This window comes from Mustelus asterias, chromosome 21 (assembly GCF_964213995.1).
Source record: "Mustelus asterias chromosome 21, sMusAst1.hap1.1, whole genome shotgun sequence".
NCBI lineage: Eukaryota > Metazoa > Chordata > Chondrichthyes > Carcharhiniformes > Triakidae > Mustelus > Mustelus asterias.
The window spans coordinates 2,633,492-2,661,023 of NC_135821.1; the positions used below are offsets into that span (position 1 = coordinate 2,633,492).

Genomic DNA, 27,532 nt, shown 5'->3' on the forward strand with positions numbered 1-27,532 from the left:
TGGTTAGCACTGCCGCCTCAGCACCAGGGACCTGGGTTCGATTCCCGGCTTTGGGTGACTTTGCGGAGTCTGCACATTTTCCCCGTGTCTGCATGGGTTTCCTCCGGGTGCTCCGGTTTCCTCCCGCTGTCCGAAAGACGTGCTAGTTAGGTTGATTGGCCGTGATAAATTGCCCCTTGGTGTCAGGGGGATTAGCAGGGCAAATATGTGGGGCTACGGGGATAGGGGCTGGGTGGGAATGTGGTCGGTGCAGACTCGATCGGCCAAATGGCCTCCTTCTGCACTGTAGGGTTCTTGTGTCACAAGTCGGCTTACATTAACACTGCAATGAAGTTACTGTGAAAATCCCCTAGTCGCCGCACTCCGGCACCTGTTCGAGTACACTGAGGGAGAATTTAGCATGGCCAGTGCACCCTAACCAGCACGTCTTTCGGACTGTGGGAGGAAACCGGAGCACCCGGAGGAAACCCACGCAGACACGGGGAGAACGTGCAGACTCCACACAGACAGTGACCCAAGCCGGGAATCGAACCCAGGTGCCTGGTACTGTGAGGCAGCAGTGCTAACCCACTGTGCCACCGTGCTGCCCCATATACGTTGATGTAGATACTCCAGCCCACACTCAGACACCCACAGACCGGACAGAACCAAATGCCAAGGAATTGATCACTTTTGCCCTTGTGTGGGATATGTGTGCAGCAACCACTGTGCCACCGTGCATTGGCCGTGCTAAATTCTCCCTCAGTGTACCCGAACAGGTGCCGGAGTGTGGCAACTAGGGGATTTTCACAGTAACTTCGCCGCAGTGTTAATGTAAGCCGACTTGTGACACTAATAAAAAATAAACTTTAAAACTGTGTAGCAATGGTTGGAGGATCGAGGAAATAAGTTTAAGTTTATTCATTATTGTCACAGGTCAGCTTACATTAACACTAAGGTCCACATTGCTACCCAGTGCATGACCACCAGAGGTAAACTAAGCTGCGCTCAAAATGGCCTGAGCTAAAACAAAAGAGTCATAGAGATTTACAGCATGGAAACAGGCCCTTCGGCCCAACTTGTCCATGCCGCCCTTTTTTAAAAAACCCCTAAGCCAGTCCCAATTGCCCACGTTTGGCCCATATCCCTCTATACCCATCTTACCCATGTAACTGTCTAAACGCTTTTTAAAATACAAAATTGTATCCGCCTTCTCCAGTGTTAGCTGAGCGAGTGGCCAGCCGATGGAACACGGCCTCTAGAGAGAGACAATGGTTGATCTTCATGTAGGCCAGACCCAAGTAAGGACAGCAGATTTCCTTCCACTGGGCATCGCCTCCCCCTCGGGCTTAAGTTTACTCGATCCTTCTGTCATGTCGCGCAATCAAGAACGGAAGGCCCAGTTGGGCCTAAGCGGGCCTTTTCCAATTCCTAAAGAGTGTTCCTGTTGACGGATTTCTTACAGGATGAAAGGACCATTACTGAGTTGGAGGCCATCATGGAAAAGCAGAAGAAAAAGGTGGACTCGGAAATAAAGATGTCAACCTTGTGAGAACGGGGAGGGGAAAAATGCACTTCTTCCAAATGCATGGACTTGAATTGTTGTCAGGCACATCCTTGGACACCTCAGCTGCCGTGATGGAGGCGCGCAGATGTGCGGCATTAGTATTGTAAGATTCGTAACACCAGAAGTGACCAAAGAATAATTGTACATAGAATGTAGATTGGTTTTCACTTCCACACATATTTCCTTTTGATAAGAATTAGCCATTTTGGGGGATAAAGTTGCACTGATCCGGAATTGGTATCTGATTGGAAAATGGCCGCCTCTCCAGTGCAATAGAATGGTTTCAGGTCTGGTCACTGGGGAACTGCGAACCAATCTGTGCCTTTGAACAAAGGAAGCACTATTTTATTTTTGTAAACATTCCTCTGGCGGTTTTGTCTCATAGGGGGTCCGATCACCTTCACTACCCCCCAAGAGCCAGCAGGCATCTAACTGAAAACCATGGATGAGGTTATCCGGCCGTGCTCGCCCCAAGACCGGAAGATCCGTTGACCTGTATCAAAGGTCAACGGACATTTGCATGGTCCGTGTCCCGCTCGCTCCGATTCCTGTGGTGGGCAAGACGGGAATGGAGAGAGTCTTCCATTTTATCTCTGCGCCCTCGAGTAAACATGGAGGATAGGAGGGCACGAAGGGGTAAAATACAAATAACTTTTAAAGTAAAAAAGTAAAGTTTATTTATTAGTGTCACAAGTAGGCTTACATTAACACCGCAATGAAGTTACTGTGAAAATCCCCTAGTTGCCACACTCCAGCATCTGTTCGGGTACACTGAGGGAGAATTTAGCATGGCCAATGCACCTAACCAGCACATCTTTCGGACTGTGGGAGGAAACCGGAGCACCTGGAGGAAACCCACGCAGACACGGAGAGAATGTGCAAACTCCACACAGACACTGACCCAAGCCTGGAATCGAACCCAGGTCCCTGGCGCTGTGAGGCAGCAGTGCTAACCACTGAGCCACCCTTACTGTTTTCAAAGAACAAAGAACAAAGAACAGTACAGCACAGGAAACAGGCCCTTCGGCCCTCCAAGCCTGTGCCACTCCTTGGTCCAACTAGACCAATCGTTTGTATCCCTCCATTCCCAGGCTGCTCATGTGACTATCCAGGTAAGTCTTAAACGATGTCAGCGTGCCTGCCTCCACCACCCTACTTGGCAGCGCATTCCAGGCCCCCACCACCCTCTGTGTAAAAAACGTCCCTCTGATATCTGAGTTATACTTCGCCCCTCTCACGTTGAGCCCGTGACCTCTCGTGATCGTCACCTCCGACCTGGGAAAAAGCTTCCCACTGTTCACCCTATACCCTTCATAATCGTGTACACCTCTATTAGATCTCCCCTCATTCTCCGTCTTTCCAAGGAGAACAACCCCAGTCTACCCAATCTCTCCTCATAGCTAAGACCCTCCATACCAGGCAACATCCTGGTAAACCTTCTCTGCACTCTCTCTAACGCCTCCACGTCCTTCTGGTAGTGCGGCGACCAGAACTGGACGCAGTACTCCAAATGTGGCCTAACCAGCGTTCTATACAGCTGCATCATCAGACTCCAGCTTTTATACTCTATACCCCCGTCCTATAAAGGCAAGCATACCATATGCCTTCTTCACCACCTTCTCCACCTGTGTTGCCACCTTCAAGGATTTGTGGACTTGCACACCTATGTCCCTCTGTGTTTCTATACTCCTGATGACTCTGCCATTTATTGTATAACTCCTCCCTACATTATTTCTTCCAAAATGCATCACTTCGCATTTATCCGGATTAAACTCCATCTGCCACCTCTCCGCCCAATTTTCCAGCCTATCTATATTCTGCTGTATTGCCCGACAATGCTCTTCGCTATCCGCAAGTCCAGCCATCTTCGTGTCATCCGCAAACTTGCTGATTACACCAGTTACACCTTCTTCCAAATCATTTATATATATCACAAATAGCAGAGGTCCCAGTACAGAGCCCTGCGGAACACCACTGGTCACAGACCTCCAGCCGGAAAAAGACCCTTCGACCACTACCCTCTGTCTCCTATGGCCAAGCCAGTTCTCCACCCATCTAGCCACTTCTCCTTGTATCCCATGAGCCTTAACCTTCTTAACCAACCTGCCATGTGGGACTTTGTCAAATGCCTTACTGAAATCCATATAGACGACATCCTCGGCCCTCCCTTCATCAACCGTTTTTGTCACTTCCTCAAAAAACTCCACCAAATTTGTAAGGCACGACCTCCCTCTTACAAAACCATGCTGTCTGTCACTAATGAGATTGTTCCGTTCTAAATGCACATACATCCTGTCTCTAAGAATCCTCTCCAACAACTTCCCTACCACGGACGTCAAGCTCACCGGCCTATAATTTCCTGGGTTATCCCTGCTACCCTTCTTAAACAACGGGACCACATTCACTATCCTCCAATCCTCAGGGACCTCACCCGTGTCCAAAGAAGCGACAAAGATTTCCGTCAGAGGCCCAGCAATTTCATCTCTCGTCTCCCTGAGCAGTCGAGGATAGATGCCATCAGCCCCTGGGGCTTTGTCAGTTTTAATGTTCCCTAAAAAACCTAACACTTCCTCTCTTGTAATGGAGATTTTCTCTAACGGGTCAACACCTCCCTCCGAGACACTCCCGGTTAACACGCCCCTCTCCTTCGTGAATACCGATGCAAAGTATTCATTGAGGATCTCCCCTATTCCCTTGGGTTCTAAGCATAATTCCCCTCCTATGTCCCTGAGAGGTCCAATTTTTTCCCTGACAACTCTTTTGTTCCTAACGTATGAATAGAATGAATAGAATCCTTTCATAGGATCCCTACAGTGCAGAAGGAGGCCATTTGGCCGATCGGGTCTGCATCGACCACAATCCCACCCAGGCCCTATTCCCATAACTCCACGCATTTACCCTAGCTAATCCCCCTGACACTGAGGGGCAATTTAGCATGGTAAATCAACCTAACTCACATATCTTTGGACTGTGGGAGGAAATCGGAGCACCCGGAAGAAACCCACGCAGACACGGGGAGAACGTGCAAACATCAGTCAGAGAGTCACCCAAGCCCGGAATCAAACCTGGATCCCTGGTGCTGTGAGGCAGCAGTGCTAGTTTTAAAACAATATCAAACCCTTGGAGGGTATTGTAGAGGATAGGGCCTCCCTATGACTATGAGTCGAACCCGCCAGAGGAAGGTTTACGAATAGAATATATTGCTTCCTTTATTCAAGGCCGCAGACTGGTGGCAGTTCCCCCAGTGACCAAACCTGAATCCGTTCTATTGCGCTAGAGAGGCGGCCATTTTCCAACCTGACACCAATCTCAGATCCGTATGACTTCATCCCCTACGGGCTATTATAAAAGCTTCTGATAAGGTTTTGATATATTCAGAAATGCATTTTTATGAATGTACGCTTATTCAGTTATAAATATATAATGAATTTTGAAACCTGTGCAATGTAGGGTTGATGAAGATTTCTATATATGGTGTTGAATGTTTACAGCAGCAAGGCCCTTCTTGTTTAGAAAAGCCTTCCCCTTTTTTTGTTGCTTGCAGCTATTGGTGGAGAGAACTGAGCCTAGCCTTCCAATAGATGTAGCCTTACACTTGCCTGTACCGTTACCCCATCCCTAGTTGCCCTTGGAGGGCAGTTGAGAGTCAACCACATTGCTGTGGGCCTGGAGTCACATGTAGGCCAGACTGGTTAAGGACGGCAGATTTCCTTCCCTGAAGGGACATTAATGAACCAGATGGGTTTTTCCGACTATCGTCAGGGCGGCACGGCGGCACAGTGGTTAGCACAGCAGCCAGGGACCCGGGTTCGATTCCCCGGTTTGGGTCACTGTCTGTGTGGAGTCTGCACGTTCTCCCCGTGTCTGCGTGGGTTTCCTCCAGTTGCTCCAGTTTCCTCCCACAGTCCGAAAGATGTGTGGGGTTAGGTGGATTGGCCATGTTAAATTGCCCCTTACTGTCCAAAGATGTGCGGGTTAGGTGGATTGGCCATGCTAAATTGCCCCTTAGTGTCCAAAGATGCGCAAGTTAGGTGGATTGGCCATGCTACATTGCCCCTTAGTGTCCAAAGATGTGCGGGTTAGGTGGATTGGCCATGCTAAATTGCCCCTTAGTGTCCAAAGATGCGCGGGTTAGGTGGATTGGCCATGGTAAATTGCTCCTTAGTGTCCAAAGATGTGCGGGTTAGGCGGATTGGCCATGCTAAATTGCCCCTTAGTGTCCAAAGATGTGCAGGTTAGGTGGATTGGCCATGGTAAATTGCTCCTTAGTGTCCAAAGATGTGCGGGTTAGGCGGATTGGCCATGCTAAATTGCCCCTTAGTGTCCAAAGATGTGCAGGTTAGGTGGATTGGCCATGCTAAATTGCCCCTTAGTGTCCAAAGATGTGCAGGTTAGGTGGATTGACCATGCTAAATTGTCCCTTAGTGTCCAAAGATGTGCAGGTTAGGTGGATTGACCATGCTAAATTGTCCCTTAGTGTCAGGGTGATTAGCAGCGTAAATATGAGGGGTTACGGCGAGTGGGCCTGGGTGGGATGGTGGTCGGTGCAGACTCGATGGGTTGAATGGCCTCCTTCTGCACTGTAGGGATTCTATGGATTCGATGACTCTTACCCTGTTATGTAGCCAAGATGACTCCTGCGTATTTATTGCTAAATAGTGACTCATAATCAGGCGTTGAAATCAATAACTAGAATGTAGTGTTGAGCCGGGAAATTTTGCGGTCGGATTCAGCGGTGGCCCGCCGTGACGGGATGAGCTTACCGTCTCTCCGAGTGCTGCTGCTCCCTCAGTTTGGCGATTTGTTACGGATTTAAGCCGTCTGAGCGGAAGCCTGAGTTTGCCCTGATTGACGGTAAATGGATTGTTGCCGGCGAACCTGATTGCTGCTATTTATTTTTCAGTTTCCAAAGCAGGACGGGTGTGTGCCGGTGTCCAGTCTGCCTCCTTCTGTGTAATGTCAATAAAATGTACAGTGATATCCAATGGAAATGGGCTGTCCGTGCTTTGGTGTTAAAATGTAGTCACCGCTCCAAATACCTTCATTGTTTGCAAATCTATTTATCTTCTTCTCTCCTGTTGATCGAAGAGCGCAACTTGATTTGATTTATTATTGTCACGTGTATTGGGACACAGCGAAAAGTATTGTTTCTTGCTCTCTATACAGACAAAGCTTTCATAGAATTCACAGGAAAGAAGGAAAGTTTATTTATTCGTGTCACAAGTAAGGCTTACATTAACACCGCAATGAAGTTACTGTGAAAATCCTCCAGTCACCACACTCCGGCACCTGTTCGGTTACACTGAGGGAGAATTTAACATTGGCCAATGCACCTAACCAGCACATCTTTCGGACTGTGGGAGGAAACCGGAGCACCCGGAGGAAAGCCCACGCAGACACGGGGAGAACGTACAGACTCTGCAAAGACAGTGACCCAAGCCAGGAATTGAACCCAGGTCCCTAGAGCTGTGAGGCAGCAGTGCTAACCACCCTGCCGCCCTGACGATTGTTGGAAAAACCACATTCCTAAGGCAGTCCCCTAACCATCTGTACCTCTGTTCTGCCAATCACGCATCCTGATCACTTAATGGACACTTTTAGCGCCTTCTCAGCTTTCTGTATCATCATTTATATTCCCTTCAAAATTAACGTTTATTTATTAGTCACAAGTAAGGCTTACATTAACACTGCAATGAAGTTACTGTGAAATTCCCCTGGTCGCCACACTCAGGTACCCATTTGGATCAATGCACCCTAACCAGCATGTCTTTCAGACTGTGGGAGGAAACCGGAGCACCCGGAGGAAACCCACGCAGACACGGGGAGAACGTGCAAACTCCACACAGACAGTGACCCAAGCTGCGAATCGAACCTGGGTCCCTGGCACTATGAGGCAGTAGTGCTAACCACTGTGCCACCGCGCCACCCAACATTCCTCTCAAGAAAGTAAAGTTATTTCAACAGTGATTTGATAAAATAAGCTGGTTAACTCCTGCATGAAGATACTAGAGGGCCTAAAGTTTTCACCAGTTATATTGCAGAGTATAATTTCAAAGCTTAGACAGAAGGAACACTTTCTTGAGTCTCTCCCTGGCTTGTAGGAATTATGAAAAGATCACAATAGAGAATGAAAATGCCTTATTAACCTTCCAGAATGTTCCATTCTAAAATGGGAAGGCAATAGCCTAGTGGTATTATCGCTAGACTATTAATCCAGAAACTCAGCTGATGTTCTGGGTTCGAATCCCGCCACGGCAGATGGTGGAATTTGAATTCAATAAAAAATATCTGGAATTAAGAATCTACTGATGACCCATTGTCGGAAAAACCCATCTGGTTCACTAATGTCCTTTAGGGAAGGAAATCTGCCGTCCTTACCCAGTCTGGCCTACATGTGACTCCAGAGCCACAGCAATGTGGTTGACTCTCAACTGCCCTCGGGCAACAAGGGAAGGGCAACAAATGCTGGCCCAGCCAGCGACGCCCATGTCTCACGAATTAATTAAGATAAAACCGAAATGATATAAAATAAGTGGAAATGGGGTGAAGGTGGAGGGGAGAATTCATGCTCTGAAGTTGTTGAACTCAATGTAAAGTGTCCAATTGGAAGATGAGTTCCTCCAGTTGGCGTTGGGGATCGCTAGAACATTGCAAAAGGCCAAGGACGAAGATGTGGACAGGAGAGCAGGGTGGTCTTGAAGAGGCACGCGACAGGAGGGTCTGGGTCCTGCTTGCGGACGGACCGAAAGTGTTCAGCAAAGCGGTCACCCTGCCTGCGTTTGATCTCCCCACTGTTGCAGTACGCCTTGAAGAGGTTGAACATACGTCCATGTACATCACTGCATGCACGAAGGAAAATGATGTGTGCGTTGGATATTTCAGTGCAAATCTTTTAACCACGGCGGCACGGTGGCTAGCACTGCTGCCTCACGGTGCCAGGAACCCTGGTTCGATTCCTGCTTGGGTCACTGTCTGTATGGAGTTTGCACGTTCTCCCCGTGTCTGCGTGGGTTTCCTCCGGGTTCTCCGGTTTCCTCCCACACTCCAAAGATGTGCGGATTAGGTGGATTGGCCATGCGAAATTTCTCCTTAGTGTCAGGGGGACTAGCTAGGGTAAATGCATGGGGCTATGGGGATAGGGCCCGGGTGGGATTGTGGCCAGTGCAAACCCAATGGGCTGAATGGCCTCCTTCTGCACTGTAGGGTTTCTATGACTCTATGATCTGGGTTTCTGGGTGCCCACGCCACTCAATTGTTGGACAACAAATGCAGGCCGAGGATTTAAATAGGATCATAGAATCCCTACAGTGCCGAAGGAGGCCATTCAGCCCATTGGGTCTGCACCGACCACAATCCCACCCAGGCCCTATGTCCGGAACCCCATGCTTTTACACTAGCTAGACCCCCTGACATCCCCCTGACACTGAGGAGCAATTTAGCACGGCCAATGCACCTAACCCACAGGTGTCCAGACTGTGGGAGGAAACCGGAGCACCCGGAGGAAACCCACGCAGACACGGGGAGAACGTGCAAACTCCACACAGACAGCGACCCAAGCCGGGAATCGAACCTGGGTCCCTGGCGCTGTGAGGCAGCAGCGCTAACCACTGTGCCACCGTGCCGCCTTTAAGAAAAAGGATATTTCTGAAAGAATAGTTGCTTCAAGTCACAAAAGAATGGAGAAGTTTCCAGGGACAGAACAGCACCGAAATGTTTATTAGAACGACACAGAATGACAGCAGGAACACTGGGACAGCAGGTACATGGTGCAGGTTGCACAGGACCGCATGGCCGCTACCAGCTACAGAACTGAGACTACAGCCCGATACTTTATAAAGACACACACACACACACTGGATGATGAGAACCAACTCCCTCCAAGAGGCCCTGTCAGTCCAGTGAGAGAGGTGATGCCCCTACTCCCCCTCTCACCTGCACCCACCCCCTCCCACACTGCCCCCTGCCTGGTGTCACATGGAGATCTCACTCTTCCTGTTACTCCGGCACGTTCAACGAAGGGAAACAGCAACACGAAAGCTCAGGCTTTTCCCATAAGGATTCTTTTCCTGTTTTTTCCCCCCCTATATCCAGTAGTGGGGAGACCTGGATGCCCTTTTGCCGTGCCATCTTCCTCCCCTTCGCCCTCTGTTAGACAGACCCCAGCGTGCCCACCGAACGCAAACCGGTTTCAGACCAAATTTGATGATTTGGGAAAGATTATCACTTCCGGGAGCCGGGGAGGTGAATATTAATTGCGTCGTGATTGAGTGTGGTCAATGTCTGGTGTCAACTGAAGATTCACTTGTAAAGTTTATTTATTTGTGTCACAAGTAAGGCTTACACTAACATGGCAATTAAGTTACTGTGAAAATCCCCGAGTCGCCACACTCCAGCGCCTGTTCGGGTACACTGAGGGAGAATTTAGCATGGCCAATGCACCCTAACCAGCGCGTCTTTCAGACTGTGGGAGGAAACCGGAGCACCCGGAGGAACCCCACGCAGACACAGAGAGAGAGTACAGACTGTGCATAGATTGTGACCCAAGCCGGGAATTGAACTCGGCTCCCTGGCGCTGTGAGGCAGCAGCGCCAACCACTGCGCCATCCCCTTATTTATGCAGGGGCAGAAGACATTCCATGATTGGTAGGCACCTTGGGGAGGAGGGTGCATTATTGACCTTGACAATTGTATTTTAATTCTATTCTTGTAGGTTCCCTTTAACATTTGGCCCTTTAGTTACAGTGTCCCTTTAAGGGGTCGTCCATTTTCATTGGTTCATTTGGCCTCTTGTTACGACGCTAATTTGTCCCCCTTTCTAACTGATTTATTCATTTAGCTCAGGAAGGTTTATAGGGGCGGACTGGTGGCTGGGTTTGGAGATCGATGCTTGTAAGGTGCATCTCTGCAAATAAAAAGTTTATAAAGTGTGGGAAGATTTGGGTTCAGCGTCAATCCTTCGCCACCTGGATTTCTTGATGAGGATGGCGATGTGTAGAATTCACCCCATGGGAGCATAGACACAACCAGCACGGCACGGTGGCACAGTGGTTAGCGCTGCTGCCTCACAGCGCCAAGGACCCGGGTTCGATTCCCAACTTGGGTCACTGTCTGTGCGGAGTCTGCCCATGCTCCCCCATCTGTGTGGGTTTCCTTCGGGTGCTCTGGTTTCCTCTCACAGTCCAAAGATGTGCAGATTAGGTGGATTAGGAGCTAAATTGCTCCTTAGTGTCAGAGGGACTAGCTAGGGTAAATGCGTAGGGTTATGGGGATAGGGCCTGGGTGGGATTGTGGTCGATGCAGACTCGGTGGGCCAAATGGCCTCCTTCTGCACTGTAGGATTTTATTCTATGATTCTTGCTGTTGAGGGAGTCCAGCGAAGGTTCACCAGACTGATTCCCGGAATGGCAGAACTGACATATGAAGAGAGACTGGATCGACTGGGCTTGTACACACTGGAATTTAGAAGAACGAGAGGGGATCCCATGGAAACATATAAAATCCTGATGGGACTGGACAGGCTGGATGTGGGAAGAATGTTCCCAATGTTGAGGAGGTGAAGAACTAGGGGTCACAGTCTAAGAATAGGGGGTAAGCCATTCAGGACTGAGATGAGGAAGAACGTCTTCACTCAGAGAGTTGTGAAGCTGTGGAATTCTCTACCACAGAAAGCTGCTGGGGGCCAGTTCGTCAGATATGTTCAAGAGGGAGCCGGACGTGGCCCCTGTGGCTGAAGGGATCAAGAGGTACGGAGAGAAAGTGGGAGTGGGATACTGAAAATACATGATCAACCATGATCATATTGAATGGTGGCGCAGGCTCAGGGGGCTGAATGGCCTCCTCCTGCTCCTATTTTCTATGTAATGTCCCCTTCAATTTTTCCATACTATTCACCTCAATCACTTCCTGTGGTCGTGAGTTCCATATTCTCGTCACTCTCTGGGTAACAAAGTTTCTCCCGAATTCCCGATTGGATTCATTGGTGACTGAGTCATACTTATGGCCTCTAATTCTGATGTCTCCCATCCCATCTCCACGGTGACCCGATCAAATCCTGTCTCTCCATGAAGTTCAGGAGTTTGAGAGTTGATATGTGAAATTCAGGGGTTCGACAGGGTGAATGTTGGGAGGATGATTCCACTCATGGGGGACGGGGGTGGGAGGGGGGGGGGCGGGGGGGGGGGCGTTTAGGCCCAGAGGCAATAGCCTCAGAATTAAGGGGCATTCATTGAAGACGGATTTCAGGAAGGAATTTTTCTCTCAAGAAATGGGAGTTTTGATCGAGCAAGTTGGGACAGATTTTCCAATCTGGTAAACGGGTCAGGAGTTAAAGGTCTTCCGACTCAAAATAACTGGCAAACGGGGAGAGAGTGAAGAAAGTTCTTTGCCTAGTGGGTTGTTCTAACCTGGGATGTATTGGCTAAGAAAACGGGGGGGGGGGGGGGGGGGGGGGGGGTAGGGGGGGGGTGCAATTCCTTCAGAACTCTCTGAGGTAATCTTACTCGGGAAAGGAGAAATTTGCCAGCTTAGCAGGGGGGAATCAGTTGTTGAATGGAGTTGGTTGGACAATGCGTTCAGGGGGACAGCACAGCAATAGAATCCCTACAGCGCAGAAGGAGGCATTTGGCCCATCGAGTCTGCACCAACCACAATCCCACCCAGGCCCCATTCCCATAACCCTACGCATTTACCCTAGCTCATCCCCCTGACACTAAGAGTCAATTTAGCACGGCCAATCAACCTAACCCGCACGTCCTTCGGACTGTGGAAGGAAACCAGAGCACCTGGAGGAAACCCACGCAGACACGGGGAGAACGTGCAGACTCCGCACAGGCAGTGACCCAAGCCGGGAATCGAACCCGGGTCCCTGGCACTGTGAGGCAGCAGTGCTAACCACCGTGCTACCCAGGTACAATCGGTGGAATGGGCACCTGCTGTTGTGTAGGATCCCGGGACGCCCCAAGAGGGGGAGAGGCAAGACTTTCCACCTCCCTCCTTTTGGATCCAGTCTCCAGTTCCCTTTCATCGTGGCATCCCAATTAGTCCTCAACGGATTCCAAGGGTCGAGAATCAGTTCCTGTTTGTCAATCGCTCTTCCTGTACATTTTCTTTCTAAGCCAACTCATGCCCTTTCATGTTGCAGCTCAGATTGACGTAGCATTCCCAAGTTACCCTTTCCGCACTAGCTTAGATACTTAAAACGTTCCTCCTGCCAAGACCATGGCCAATTGTTCCTCAGATGTGAAAGCCCTTTATTGAGTTCACGCTGATGCCCAGAGCAAGTAAAGGTTATCCTACAACGTGCTCCAGCATCCCGAGATTCGAGGCCACATCTGGTGGCCGGTTGCAAAGCGTGACCCAACGTGCTTTGACACAGCTAGCCAAGGCGCCATGACAGCAATGAGGGCTTCCTTCCCATAATGCACTGCAGGGTTCAAGAAGCAATGGCCTCACCTTGGCAACGAATGTCCATCGTTCTCCTTCACCCAGTGCCATAGGATTCATCAGGTCTGACTAAGCAACTCAAAATTTACAGCAAATTTGGACCAAAAAAAAGAAACTGTATATCGCGTCTAAACAATATCGTTGGAATTATGTACAGACACATCTTCAGCTTACATCAATTAAATTCAAGTAATACATTTAGCAACACACACATATATATATGTACACAGTTTCACTATTGCTTCCTTTCTCTCACACTTTCTTGGCTCAGTTAATTATTGCGCTATTCCTCCCTCCTTCTCTCCCTCCCATCGAGATGTCAGTCTTTCCCACAAGATTTAAGCACTCAAGGGTTGCCAACTCGACTTGGGACACCTTCTTGGAGGTGTGGTTGCATTAGCTCTGGCTGCCATTGGTCACCCATCCTTGACCCCAACCCATCACCACCTACCCCTGTCCAATCGGAAAGCAAATAGACGCTCGGGGCAGGATTTTATAACCTCGCTCGTCCCGGAACCATAAAATCCCGCCCGAGGTCAACAGATCTTTCCGCGATCCGCCCCTCGCTCCGATTCCCGTGGCGGGTGGGGCGGCAAAATTATTTCAGTTACCTTAATGGATGATTCCTGACTGATGTCCCTTTCCTTAAACCCACTCATAACCTCCAAACAGAGGTGACTACGGCAATTAAAAAAAAACACAATTTCTAAGTCCCTTTCTCCCAGTTTCTCAGAGCAGGGTCTCGGACACTCAAAGGGTGATCTTGGAGCATTGACAACCCGAATCTGTACTGAAGTTCTTCCTTCATAAATCTTAATGCGGGAACTCATCTGACAGACCTTACCAACAATATGAGTTAGTCATCTAACACTGGATTGACTGTTAAGTACTTTGTAAAGTGCCTCTATTTAAAACTAAAGGGTTTTTTTTTGCTCTCTAAGAAGGGAAAATACTTATTTTAAAAATTCACAGAACCTGGTTACATTATTCCTTATCTCCATTTTTCCCCCTCTCTTCAAATGCTTTTTCCTTATCACAATTGGGCAGTGTTTTTGTTTCTTCGCTATTCAAATCCTCTGGTTCCTTTAGATCCCCGGTCTCTTCCTCATCTTGTTCAGTACCGTCATACTTGATGTCTGTGGTCTGTAAGAAGACGTTGCCATAATCAGTAATCAGTAACATTCACGCCACAGGGGGAAGGCCTACTGGTATTATCACTGGACTATTAATCCAGAAACTCAACTGGGGACCTGGGTTCAAATCCCGCCACAGCAGACTCCGCACAGACAGTGACCCGAGCCGGGAATCAAACCCGGGTCCCTGTGAGGCAGTAGCGGTGCCACTGTGCCACTGTGCCGCCCACCGCTGGGCTGTTAACCCAGAACCTCAGCTAACGCTCTGGAGACCCGGGTTTGAATCCCGCCACGGTAGATGGTGGAAGTTGAATTCAATAAAAAATATTTGGAATTAAGAATCTACTGATAACCCATTGTTGATTGTTGGAAAAACCCATCCGGTTCACTAATGTCCCTTTAGGGAAGGAAATCTGCCGTCCTTACCCGGTCTGGCCTACATGTGACTCCAGAACCACAGCAATGTGGCTAACTCTCAAATGCCCTCTGAAATGGCCAAGAAAGCCACTCAGTTCAAGGGCAACTAGGGATGGGCAATAAATGCTGGCCCAGCCAGCGATGCCCATGTCCCATAAATGAATAAAAGAAAACACAAGTGCCAGGCAATGACCATCTCCAACTGAAGAGACAATCGAACCATCTTCCCTTGGCACTCGATAACCATCGCTGAATCCCTTCACTATCAACACTCTGGGGGTTACTCTTGACCAGAAACTGAACTGGACTCAGCACTGTGCCGACAAGAACAGAACAGCGGTTTGGGAATTCTGTAACACACATCATGACTCTTGGGGCAGGAATGTCCAGTACACTCGCCCCAACACCGGAAAATCCCACCCCAGGTCAATGGACCTTTGCATGGTCCAGCCCTCCGCCCACTACCATTCCCGTGGCGGGCAGAATGGGAAAACTCCCCCCCCCCTGCCTAGAATCATTGGGCGCGATTCCACCACCCATTCACACCACGCTCCCGCTGCCAGGAAAACGGAAAAGTTGGCGACCAGCCAAATCTCCGTTCACTGCAGCAGGATGGGAAAATCCCGCTGGGGTGAATGGTCGGAAAATTCCGGCCATAGAATCCCTATAGTGCAGATGGAGGCTATTCGGCCCATTGTGTTAGCACCGGCTCTCTGAAAGAGTATCTTACCCAGGCCTTCTCCCCCGCCCTATCTCCATTACCTCACACATCTCCCAATGGCCAATCCACCTAACCAACAGATCTTGTGACACTAAGGGGCAATTTAGCATGGCCAATCCACCTAACCCGCACATCTTTGGCCACTAAGGGTGGAATTTTACCGGTACGTCTCCCCGAGGTTTGTACAATCCCCCCCGAGGCCAACAGAGAATGCCGTTCTCCGAGCCTCGCCTACCCCCGGAATCGGGACGGGCATGCCGGGAAACTTTCGGCCTAAGGCTCAATTTAGCGTGGCCAATCCACCGAACCTGTACACCTTTGGACTTTCGGAGGAAACCGGAATACCCGGAGGAAACCCATGCAGACACGGGAAGAATGTGTAAGCTCCACATGGACAGTGACCCGAGGCCGAATTCGAATCTGGATCCTTGGCGCTGTGAGGCAGCAGTGCTAACCATCGTGCCACCGTGTGCCTCAGTGATCTCCTTCTGTCTCGTAAATATTCTATGTTTGCTAGGCCAGAATTAGTCAACTGGAGTAGTTTCCCAAGACTTTACCATATAGGCAATGCAGGATGATTTTGAGGTGTTTGATATCTGTACGGAGAAACCCAAGTGAGGAGAATACCCCTGGCAGGGTTGCAAAGGATGGCTGACACTGCAACACTGAGGGAGTGCAGCACTGCCGGGGATGACAACTTTTGTTAAACCAAGGACCCCAACTGTCGTCTGAGGTTTTATTCAGCTGGCCAGCATTTATTACCCATCCCTCGTTGCCCTTGAACTGAGTGGCTGGGTTGGCCATTTCAGAGGGCAGTAAGAATCCCTACAATGCACAAGGAGGCCATTTGGCCCATCGAGCCTGCACTGACAACAATCCCAACCAGGTCCTATCCCCATAGCCCAACATATTTATCCCTACTAATCTTCCTGACATTCCCCCTAACACAAAGGGGCAATTTAGTATGGCCAATCAACCTAACCCACACATCTTTGGATGGTGGGAGGAAACCAGAGCACCCGGAGGAAACCCACACAGACACAGGGGGAATGCGCAGACTCCGCACAGACAGTGACCCAAGCCGGGAATCGTACCCGGGTCCCTGGCGCTGTGAGGCAGCAATGCTAACCATTGTGCCACCGTGCCATCCCACAACGGGCAGAAGGATTTATTCGGGCAAGAACCTGGAAGTCCCGCCTGGTGTCCTGCCCAATATTTATCCCTCAGTCAACATATAACACACATTAACTGGTCATTGGCACACTGTTGCTTGTTAGACCTTGAGATTCAAACTACCAGAAGACCACATTGCTGCATCGCACCTTGGGACGTCTTAAGATCGTGAAAATCGATATCTAAAAGTCTATCCTTTCTCCAGTAGGCACAACCAACCCTTGAACGTTTGATGGAAAATAAATCAAAAGGAAACTTTACTTCGTAATCTTCAGTTGGTATTGAGTTGTATCCCGCGTAAGGAAGCAGGGTCGGGATCTCCATCTTGTAGACCTTATCATCGAGTGTTGGTCGGAGTTTAATCATCTCCAGGTCGTTTTGATCCGAATGTTGGGCGTCGATGGCCGCCAGTTCCAGTTCGGAGAGATGGTGCACTATCCCAGCCCCGAACGAGTCGCCCACCACATTCACCGAAGTTCTCATACGATCACTGCAAATATCAAAAAACTTGACGTTGAAATTTGTGGCAGGTAAAAGGGCCCAAAGACAAGGCCTTCATTAATCACAATTAAACCAGGACTGCCAGACTAAACCCGTCAGAAAAGGCAGAACAGGCTGTTTTCTCTCAAAAAGAGAATACTGAGGGGTGACCATGAAGTGGTGGCACAGTGGTTAGCACTGCTGCCTCGCAGCTCCAGGGATCTGGGTTCAATTCCGGCCTTGGATGACTGTCCGTGTGCAGTTTGCACCTTCTCCCCGTGTCAACGTGGGTTTCCTCCAGGTGCTCCGGTTTCCTCCCACACTCCAAATGTGTAAGTTAGGTGGATTGGCCATGCTAAATTGCCCCCTGGTGTCCCGAGATGTGCAGGTTAGGTGGATTGGCCTCACTAAATTGCCCCCTAGTGTCCTGAGATGTGCAGGTTAGGTGGATTGGCCATGCTAAATTGCCCCTTAGTGTCCCAAGATGTGTAGGTTAAGTGGATTGGCCATGCTAAATTGTCCCTTTGTAGCCAAAGATGTGTAGGTTAGGAGGATTGGCCATGCTAAACTGCCCCTTAGTGTCCAAAGATGTGCAGGTTAGGGGGATTGGCCATGCTAAATTGCCCCTTAGTGTCCCAAGATGTATAGGTTAAGTGGATTGGCCATGCTAAATTGTCCCTTTGTAGCCAAAGATGTGTAGGTTAGGAGGATTGGCCATGCTAAACTGCCCCTTAGTGTCCAAAGATGTGCAGGTTAGGTGGATTGGCCATGCTGAGTTGCCCCTTAGTGTCCCAAGTTGTACAGGTTAAGGGGATTTGCGGGGTGAATATGCTGGATTATGGGGATCGGGCCTGGGTGCAACTCTTGCCGGAGAGTCGGTGCAGACTCGACGGGCCATATGGCCTCCTTCTGCACTGTAAGGATTCTGTGAACGTAACAAATAAACAGGTTATCACGACCTGCTTGTGGGATCTTGCTATGCGCAAACGAGCTGCTGCCTTTCTTTCATTCTAACGGTAACTTCAGTGGCTGCGAAGCACTGATTCCAACTCGTCTCTAATCACCCTCCCTGATGTGAAGCAAACTTCTCCTGACAGGCTACACAGGGTCTTAATGAGAGCACATCCGGAGCACAGTGTACAGTTTTGGTCTCCTCACTGAAAAAAAGGACATTATTGCTGTAGAGGCAGCTCAGAGAAGGATCATTGCCTGACTCTGGAATAAAGGAAATGTTAAGCAGGTTGGGCCTGTAGTCATTAAGAGGTGAAGTAAAAAGTAAAGTTTATTTATTAGTCACAAGTAGGGTCACATTCACACTGCAATGAAGTTACTGTGAAAATCCCCTAGTCACCACACTCCGGCGCTTGTTCGGGTACACTGAGGGAGAATTTAGCACGGCCAATGCACCCGAACCAGCACGTCTTTCGGACTGTGGGAGGAAACCGGAGCACCTGGAGGAAACCCACGCAGACACGAGGAGAATGTGCAAACTCCACACAGACAGTGACCCAAGCTGGGAATCGAACCTGGGTCCCTGGCGCCGTGAGGCAGCAGTGCGAACCACTGTGCCACCGTGCCACCCATTTTATCGAAACCTGTAAGATCTCGGAGTGGGGGTTGCTTAATGTTGCGAGGATGTTTCTTCCTATCGGGGCGTCTGGAAGTACACTCATAGAATTATAGAATCATAGAAACCGTACAGTCCAGAAGGAGGCCATTTAGCCCATCGAGTCCACACTGTCTCTCCAACAGATCATTTTTACCCAGGCCCAGGGTGTTGCTGAGACTACATCTGGTGTACTGTGTCCAGTTTTGGTCTCCTTATTTGAGGAAGGATGTGGTGGCATTGGAGGCATAGAAACATAGAAACTACAAGCAGTAGGAGGCCATTCGGCCCTTCGAGCCTGCTCCACCATTCATCTTCATCATGGTTGATCAGCGAATTGAGGGCGGCACGGTAGCACAGTGGTTAGCACTGCTACCTCACAGCTCCAGGGACCCAGGTTCGATTCCCGGCTTGGGTCACTGTCTGTGTGGAGTTTGCATGTTCTCCCCGTGTCTGCGTGTGTTTCCTCCGGGTGCTCCGGTTTCCTCCCACAGTCTGAAAGACGTGCTGGTTAGGGTGCATTGGGCCGTGCTAAATTCGTCCTCAGTGTACCCGAACAGGCGCCAGAGTGTGGTGACTAGGGGATTTTCACAGTGACTTTATTGCAGTGTTAATGTAAGCCTATTTGTGACACTAATAAATAAACTTTACCCCATACCCTATCGCCGTAACCCCACATATTTACCCTGCCAATCACCCTAACATCTTTGGACACTGAAGGGCATTTTAACATGGCGAATCCAACTGGGGGCCACAATGTAGAAATTAGGGGTTGTCTATTTAAAACTGAGATGAGGTGAATTTTGTTCTCTCAAGGGGCATTCCCTCCCGCAGCGAGCAGTGGGGGTGGGGTTATTAAATGTATCCAAGGCCGAGTTAGAGAGATTATTCTGATCGACAAGGGGTCAAAGGTTATGAGGGACAGGCAGGAAAATGGAGTTAAGACCACAATCGGATCAGCCGTGATCCAATTGAATAACAGGGCAATGAATCGCAGAAACAGGTATGCAGGTACAGCACATAATTTAAAAAAGGCAAATGGGATGTTGGCATTTATTGCAAAAGGACTGGAGTATAAAAGTAGAGAAGTGTTGTTGCAATTGTATCGGGTGTTGGTGAGACCACATCTGGAGTATTGTGTCCAGTTTTGGTCTCCTTATCTGCGGAAGGATGTGGCAGCATTGGAGGCATAGAAACATAGAAACTAGAAGCAGGTGGAGGCCATTCGGCCCTTCGAGCCTGCTCCGCCACTCATTTTAATCATCACATTCAATATCCTGATTCCCCCCTTCCCCCCATATCCCTTGATCCCTTTAGCCTCAAGAGCTATATCTAATTTCTTCTTGAAATCACTCAACTTTCTGTGGTAATGAATTCCACACATTCACCACTCTCTGGGTGAAGAAAGTTCTCCTCACCTCAGTTCTAAAAGGATTCCCCCTTTTCCACAAACTATGACCCCTCGTTCTGGACTCCCCCCACCATCGGGAACATTCTTTCTGAATTCTAACCCTGTTAGAATTTCATAAGCTGCTATGAGATCCTCTCTCACTCTTCTAAACTCCAGTGAATATAATTCTAACCAACTTAGTTTCTCCTCATATGACAGACCTGCCATCCCAGGAATCAGCCTGGTAAACCTTCGCTGCACTCCCTCTATAGCAAGGACATCCTTCTCAGATAAGGACAGCAAAACTGCGCACAGTACTCCAGGTGTGGCCTCACCAACACCCTCTACAATTGCAGCAAAACATCCTGATCCAGTTCAGAGGAGGTTCACCAGGTTGATTCCGGGATGAAAGGGTTGACGGATGAGGAGAGATTAAACAGTTTGGGTTTGTACTGGCTGGAGTTTAGAAGGATGAGGGGGGATCTGATCGAGGTATATAACATTTTTAAGGGATTGATAAAATAAATGGTGACTAAATGTTTCCCCTTGTGGGGCAATCTCGAACAAGAGGTCACAGGTATAGGTTGAGAGGCGGTAGATTTAAAACTGAGATGAGGAGGAACTACTTCTCGCAGAGGGTGGTGAATTTGTGGAACTCGCTGCCCCATCGCGCGGTGGAGTCTGAATCATTGAATGGTTTCAAGAAGGAGATAGATATATTTCTGATATTAAAAAATGGGTTAAAGGGGTATGGGGGACAGGTGGGGAGGTGGATTTGAAACCAGGGAGAGATCAGCCATTATCTGATTGAATGGTGGAACAGCTCGAAGGGGTGAATTTGCCAACTTCTGCTCCTCTGTTCTATGTTCCTAACAAGTCTGTGGGTCTGAATGGCTTTCCCTGTCCCTTTGCTCCCATGTTCATTCCTGCGTCCCCAGGCTCATCCCCCAGATCCACACTACACTTTTAGATCGATCCTCCAAAATGTCCCTGCTCAGATGGGTTGTGATGTCACTTTAAGAAGTGATACACTCATGAGGAGGTAGCCAGGACGTAAATCATGTGACCAGCAGAGGAGCTTTCAGGTTAGCTCTTAATAGGTGGCGTGAAGGAATTGCTGCTGTCCCTTCCTGTTGCCAATAGCTGTCAAAGCTTTATAGTAAATCAGTCTGCTGGACATGCTGTGGAGTTGCCGGTGTTGGACTGGGGTAGGCACAGTGAGTAGTCTCACAACACCAGGTTAAAGTCCAATGGGCTATAGCCTTCACGACTTGCCTGGGCTTGCAAAATCTCACTAACTGTCCTGGCTTGAGACAATACACATCTCTTTAACCTGTGCTTAACCCTCTCTCCACTCACATTGTCTACATCTGTATTTGATTTGATTTGATTTGATTTATTATTGTCACATGTATTAACACACAGTGAAAAGTATTGTTTCTTGCGCGCTATACAGACAAAACATACCGTTCATAGAGAAGGAAAGGAGAGAGTGCAGAATGTACTATTACAGTCATAGCTAGGGTGTAGAGAAAGGTCAACTTAATGCAAGGTAGGTCCATTCAAAAGTCTGACAGCAGCAGGGAAGAAGCTGTTCTTGAGTCGATTGGTGCGTGACCTCAGAGTTTTGTATCTTCTGCCCGACGGGAGAAGGTGGAAGAGAGAATGCCCGGGGTGCGTGGGGTCCTTGATTATAGAAACATAGAAACATAGAAAAACTACAGCACAAAACAGGCCCTTCAGCCCCACAAGTTGTGCCGAACATATCCCTACCTTTTAGGCCTAACTATAACCCTCAATCTTATTAAGTCCCATGTACTCATCCAGGAGTCTCTTAAAAGACCCTATTGAGTTTGCCTCCACCACCACTGATGGCAGCCGATTCCACTCGCCCACCACCCTCTGTGTGAAAAACCTCCCCCGAACATCTCCCCATGTACCTACCCCCCAGCACCTTAAACCTGTGTCCTCTCGTAGCAGCTTTTTCCACCCTGGGAAAAAGCCTCTGAGAGTCCACCCGATCTATGCCTCTCAACATCTTATATACCTCTATCAGGTCTCCTCTCATCCTACGTCTCTCCAAGGAGAAAAGACTGGTTGCTGGCTGCTGCTGACTGCTTTGCCGAGGCAGCAGGAAATGTAGACAGAGTCAATGGATGGGAGGCTGGTTTGCGTGATGGATTGGGCTACATTCACGACCTTTTGTAGTTCCTTGCAGTCTTGCGCAGAGCAGGAGCCATACCAAGCTGTGATACATCCAGAAAGAATGCTTTCTATGGTGCATCTGTAAAAGTTGGTGAGAGTCATAGCTGACATGCCAAATTTCCTTAGTCTTCTGAGAAAGTAGAGGCATTGATGGGCTTTCTTAACTATAGAGTCAGCATGGGGGGACCAGGACAGGTTGTTGGTGATCTGGACACCTAAAAACTTGAATATCTCGACCCTTTCTACTTCGTCCCCGTTGATGTAGACAGGGACATGTTCTCCTTTACGCTTCCTGAAGTCGAGAGCAATCTCCTTCGTTTTGTTGACATTGAGGGAGAGATTATTGTTGTCGCATCAGTTCACCAGATTCTCTATCTCATTCCTGTACTCTGTCTCATCATTGTTTGAGATCCGACCCACTTCGGTGGTGTCACCAGCAAACTTGAAAATCGAATTGGAGGGGAATTTGGCCACAGTCATAGGTGTATAAGGAGTATAGTAGGGGGCTGAGAACACAGCCTTGTGGGGCACCGGTGTTGAGGATGATCGTGGAGGAGGTGTTGTTGCCTATCCTTACTGATTGATTACCTGTTCATGGTGGGAGATATAGGAAGGATGTCCGAGGTAGGTTCTTTACTCAGAGAGTGGTTGGGGTGTGGAATGGACTGCCTGGAGTGATAGTGGAGTCAGACACTTTAGGAACATTTAAGCGGTTATTGGATAGGCACATGGAGCACACCAGGATGATAGGGAGTGGGATAGCTTGATCTTGGTTTCAGATAAAGCTCGGCACAACATCGTGGGCCGAAGGGCCTGTTCTGTGCTGTACTGTTCTATGTTCTATGTTAAGAATCGCATTCCAACCATTATCTTGTAATTGAGTTTGTGTCTATATATGCCCTGTTTGTGAAACAAATCCTGTACTCACCTGATGAAGGAGCAGCGCTCCGAAAGCTCGTGCTACCAAATAAACCTGTTGGACTTTAACCTGGTGTTGTTAGACTCCTTACTGTGTCTGCTGAGCACTGCACCTTCAAATGAGCCGCCCCCTATGTTTAGTTGACCAGTCCTGTGTGAGATGGGTCTGTTTGTATGAAGCCAACCATGGAAATGCCACAGGTTTTACTCACAGGAGCCAGTCGACTGCAATGAGGAGGCTGACGTCTTGGGTGGGCAGCCCGACTGCTGTCAGAATCAGGAGCATCGTCACAAGGCCAGCGCTGGGAATGCTGGCAGCACCCACACTCGCCAGGGTAGCAGTCAGGCTAGCGGCAGGGGGGAAGAGAAAGAACAAGGAATAAAACTTAGCAAAAGATTACTTACACATTCCTTCCCCACCTCCTTCTACTGCACCCAATGAACCTGAGGCAGGGACTCCCCAGGCTCGCACTCACTTCCCGCTCCTTACTCAAATGAGTAACAGTGGGATATTCCTCTGTGGGGGCATCACAGCTGCTGGGCTTACCATACAATCCATAGATTCCCTGCACTGCAGAAGGAGGCCATTCAGCCCATGAGGTCAACCCTACCCTCCAACAGTGTATCTTCCCGAGACCACCCTTGCTCCCCCGCCTTCCACACACTATTCCTGTAACTGTGCACATTTACCGAGGTAATCCAGATAACCTATGCATCTTTTTGATACTAATGGGCAATTTAGCATGGCCAATCCCCCTAACCTAAACATCTTTGGACACTAAAGGACAATTAGCATGGCCAATCCCCCTAACCTGCACATCTTTGGATACTAAGGGACAATCAAGCATGGCCAATCTCCCTAACCTACACATCTTTGGACACTTTGGAGTTTGCACATTCTCCCCGTGTCTGCGTGGGTTTCCTCCGGGTGCTCCAGTTTCCTCCCACAGACTGAAAGACGTGCTGGTTAGGTGCATTGACCCGGGATGTGGCGACTGGGGGAATTTCACAGTAACTTCATTGCAGTGTTAATGTAAGCCTTACTTGTGATGAATAAATAAACGTTAACTTTTAACTAAGGGGCAATTTAGAATGGCCAATCAACCTAACCTGCACACCTTTGGACTGTGGGAGGAAACCCACGCAGACACGGGGAGAATGTACAAACTCCATACAGACAGTGACCCAAGCCTGGAATTGAACCAGGGTCCCTGGCGCTGTGAGGCAGCAGTGCTAACCACTGCGCCACCATGCCGCCCCTTTCAAAATGAATGCTAACATCACATTTGCCATCCTAACGAGCAACTCAACCGATGGGAAGAAGTCGGGTTTTATCAGAGAAGGGGGCAGCCGATTCGGAGATAACCAGATTTACATTTGTATGAGAGAGATAAGCAAGGATTCAAAGGCTGGACACCCCCCTCCCCCCACCAATGATGCCCACATCTCACCAGGAAATAATAAAATGGTGATGGAAAGAATCACTTACCTCACGGTAATTATCTGCCCAGGATCCAGAATCACCCCATTCATCTGAGCAATAAAGATGGCCGCCACGGCCTCGTATAAGGCTGTCCCATCCATATTTATCGTGGCCCCAATCGGAAGCACAAATCTAGTCACCCGCTTGTCGATGTGTAGGTTTTCTTCAAGACATCGAAATGTCACGGGTAAAGTACCTGCACTGTTTGAAAGAGACAGAATGAGAGTTACTGTAATGGCTGCCACAGAGATTAGAGTAAGAAGTCTCACAACACCAGGTTAAAGTCCAACAGGTTTATTTGGTAGCAAATACCATCAGCTTTCGGAGCAATGCTCCTTCGTCAGATGGAGTGGTCTCTGTTCTCAAACAGGGCACAGACACAGAAATCAAATTACAGAATGTAATTTGAGAACAGAGACCACTCCATCTGACGAAGGAGCATTGCTCCGAAAGCTTATGGTATTTGCTACCAAATAAACCTGTTGGACTTTAACCTGGTGTTGTGAGACTTCTTACTGTGCTTACCCCAGTCCAACGCCGGCATCTCCACATCATGACAGAGATTAGATACAGAGGAAAATTCTCTCCACACCTTCCCCCATCAAACACTCCCAGGACAGGTACAGCACGGGGTTAGATACAGTGTAAAGCTCCCTCTACACTGTCCCCCATCAAACACTCCCAGGACAGGTACAGCACGGGGTTAGATACAGAGTAAAGCTCCCTCGACACTGTCCCCATCAAACACCCCCAGGACAGGTACAGCACGGAGTTAGATACAGAGTAAAGCTCCCTCTACACTGTCCCCATCAAACACCCCCAGGACAGGTACAGCACGGAGTTGGATACAGAGTAAAGCTCCCTCTACATTGTCCCCATCAAACATTCCCAGGACAGGTACAGGACGGGGTTAGATGCAGAGTAAAGCTCCCTCTACACTGTCCCCCATCAAACACTCCAAGGACAGGTACAGCATGGGGTAAGATACAGAGTAAAGCTCCCTCTACACTGTCCCCCATCAAACACTCCCAGGACAGGCGCAGCACAGGGTTAGATACAGAGTAAAGCTCCCTCTACACTGTCCCCCATCAAACACTCCCAGGATAGGTACAGCACAGGGTTAGATACAGAGTAAAGCTCTCTCTGCACTTTCCCCCATCAAACACTCCCAGGATAGGTACAGCACAGGGTTAGATACAGAGTAAAGCTCCCTCTACACTGTCCCGATCAAACACTCCCAAGACAGGTACAGCACGAGGTTAGATACAGAGTAAAGCTCCCTCTATACTGCCCGCATCAAACACTCCCAGGACAGGAACAGCACGGGGTTAGATACAGAGTAAAGCTCCCTCTACACTGTCCCCATGAAACAGTCCGAGGACAGGTACAGCATGGGGTTAGATACAGAGTAAAGCCCCCTCTACACTGTCCCCATCAAACACTCCCAGGACAGCACAGCACGGGGTTAGATACAGAGTAAAGCTCCCTCTACACTGTCCCCATCAAACACTCCCAGGACAGGTACAGCACGGGGTTAGATGCAGAGTAAAGCTCCCTCTACACTGTCCCCATCAAACACTCCCAGGACAGGTACAGCACGGGGTTAGATACAGAGTAAAGCTCCCTCTACACTGTCCCCATCAATCACTCCCAGGACAGGTTATCATTTGGGGTGGACCTTACAAGATACACCAGTTCTCCCTGCAATTGCTGCCGCAGACACAGGAGTGGGTTTATACCTCGACGCTGTTCCGAGAGCTGTGATCCAGGCTTGAAATATTCCTCCGCAGAAGGTGAGCGGGTTCTTCCTCGTGATGATAAAATAAATGAACGGGAGGATGATTGCCCCGTGGATGAGGAGTCCGACCATCACCGTCACCATGTACATTCCCAGCTGCCGCGCTACCACCTCCAGGTCCTTGATCTCTGCGATCTTCCCGCAGATCAGAGAGGCAATTCCCAGCGGTGAGTACCTGCCAAACACAACGCACCTGCTCACAAGGCCTTGTTGTCAATGCTGCCCGCTGGCAGGACGAGAAACATGATGGGCAAGGATGGTGAGTGAAGGGGCACGGGGGCACGGCAGGATTCCGGATGCTTCCTTTGCTCAAGGTGAATTCACCATGGAGCGTCATGGCCAATCATACACCAGCACCACATCGTCTGAAGGGCAAACCCATTGTTGGCTGTATCTCATTGGGTATCACTCTCGAAGCAATAGATTGTGGCTTCATCCAAGAGATTGGAACTTCATAGATTCCCTACAGTACAGAAGAGGCCATTCGACCCATTGGGTCTGCACTGACTTCCTGACAGAGCATCTTACCTAGACCTATCCTATCCCTGTAACCCCACACATTTATCATGGCCAATCCACCTAACTTTTTTAAAAGTTTATTTATTCGTCACAGGTAGGCTTACATTAACACTGCAATGAAATTACTGTGAAAATCCCCCTAGTCGCCACACTCCGGCGCCTGTTTGGGTATACTGAGGGAGAATTTAGTGTGGCCAATTCACCTAACCAGCACGTCTTTCGGACTGTGGGAGGAAACCGGAGCACCCTGAGGAAACCCACACAGGCACGGGGAGAACGTGCAGACTCCACACAGACAGTGACCCAAACCGGGAATCAAACCTGGGTCCCTGGTGCCGTGAGGCAGCAGCGCTAACCACTGTACCACCGTGCCATGCCAACTTGCACATCTTTGGGCACTGAGGGGCAATTCAGCATGGCCAATCCACCGAACTTGCACACCTTTGGGCACTAAGGGGCAATTTAGCATGGCCAATCCACCTAACCTGCACATCCTTGGACATTAAGGGGCAGCTTAGCATGGCCAATCCACCTCACCTGCGCATCCTTGGATACTAAGGGGCAATTTAGCATGGCCAATCCACCTAACCTGCACATCTTTGGACATTAAGGGGCAATTTAGCCTGGCCAATCCACCTAACCTGTGCATCCTTGGACACTAAGGGTCAATTTAGCATGGCCAATCCACCTAAATAAAAGCC

At 49.2% G+C, this 27,532-nt stretch overlaps 2 protein-coding genes across 5 annotated transcripts in view; one reads left to right on the forward strand and one right to left on the reverse strand.

Moving 5' to 3' along the window:
- The window catches only part of LOC144509012 (epidermal growth factor receptor kinase substrate 8-like protein 1), a 152,334-nt gene that overhangs the window by 81,898 nt on the left and 42,904 nt on the right, over window positions 1-27,532 (forward strand). For 3 of the 4 annotated variants that reach the window (XM_078237259.1, XM_078237258.1, XM_078237260.1), the window contains one exon: window positions 1,445-2,295. In XM_078237259.1, coding sequence (XP_078093385.1) covers window positions 1,445-1,531 — 87 coding nt within the window. In that variant the 3' untranslated portion in view covers window positions 1,532-2,295. Of the gene's footprint in view, window positions 1-1,444; window positions 2,296-27,532 lie in introns of those variants that run through there. The other variant, XR_013500377.1, reaches the window with a different exon arrangement.
- LOC144509484 (excitatory amino acid transporter 2-like) overlaps window positions 13,973-27,532 on the reverse strand; it is a 46,057-nt gene continuing 32,497 nt past the window's right edge. Inside the window, exons 8-12 of the mRNA XM_078238390.1 lie at window positions 26,254-26,487; window positions 24,521-24,715; window positions 23,244-23,378; window positions 16,652-16,922; window positions 13,973-14,131 (exon numbers count right to left, since the gene is read on the reverse strand). Of these exons, the coding sequence (XP_078094516.1) occupies window positions 13,973-14,131; window positions 16,652-16,922; window positions 23,244-23,378; window positions 24,521-24,715; window positions 26,254-26,487 (994 nt within the window). The remainder of the gene's footprint in view (window positions 14,132-16,651; window positions 16,923-23,243; window positions 23,379-24,520; window positions 24,716-26,253; window positions 26,488-27,532) is intronic.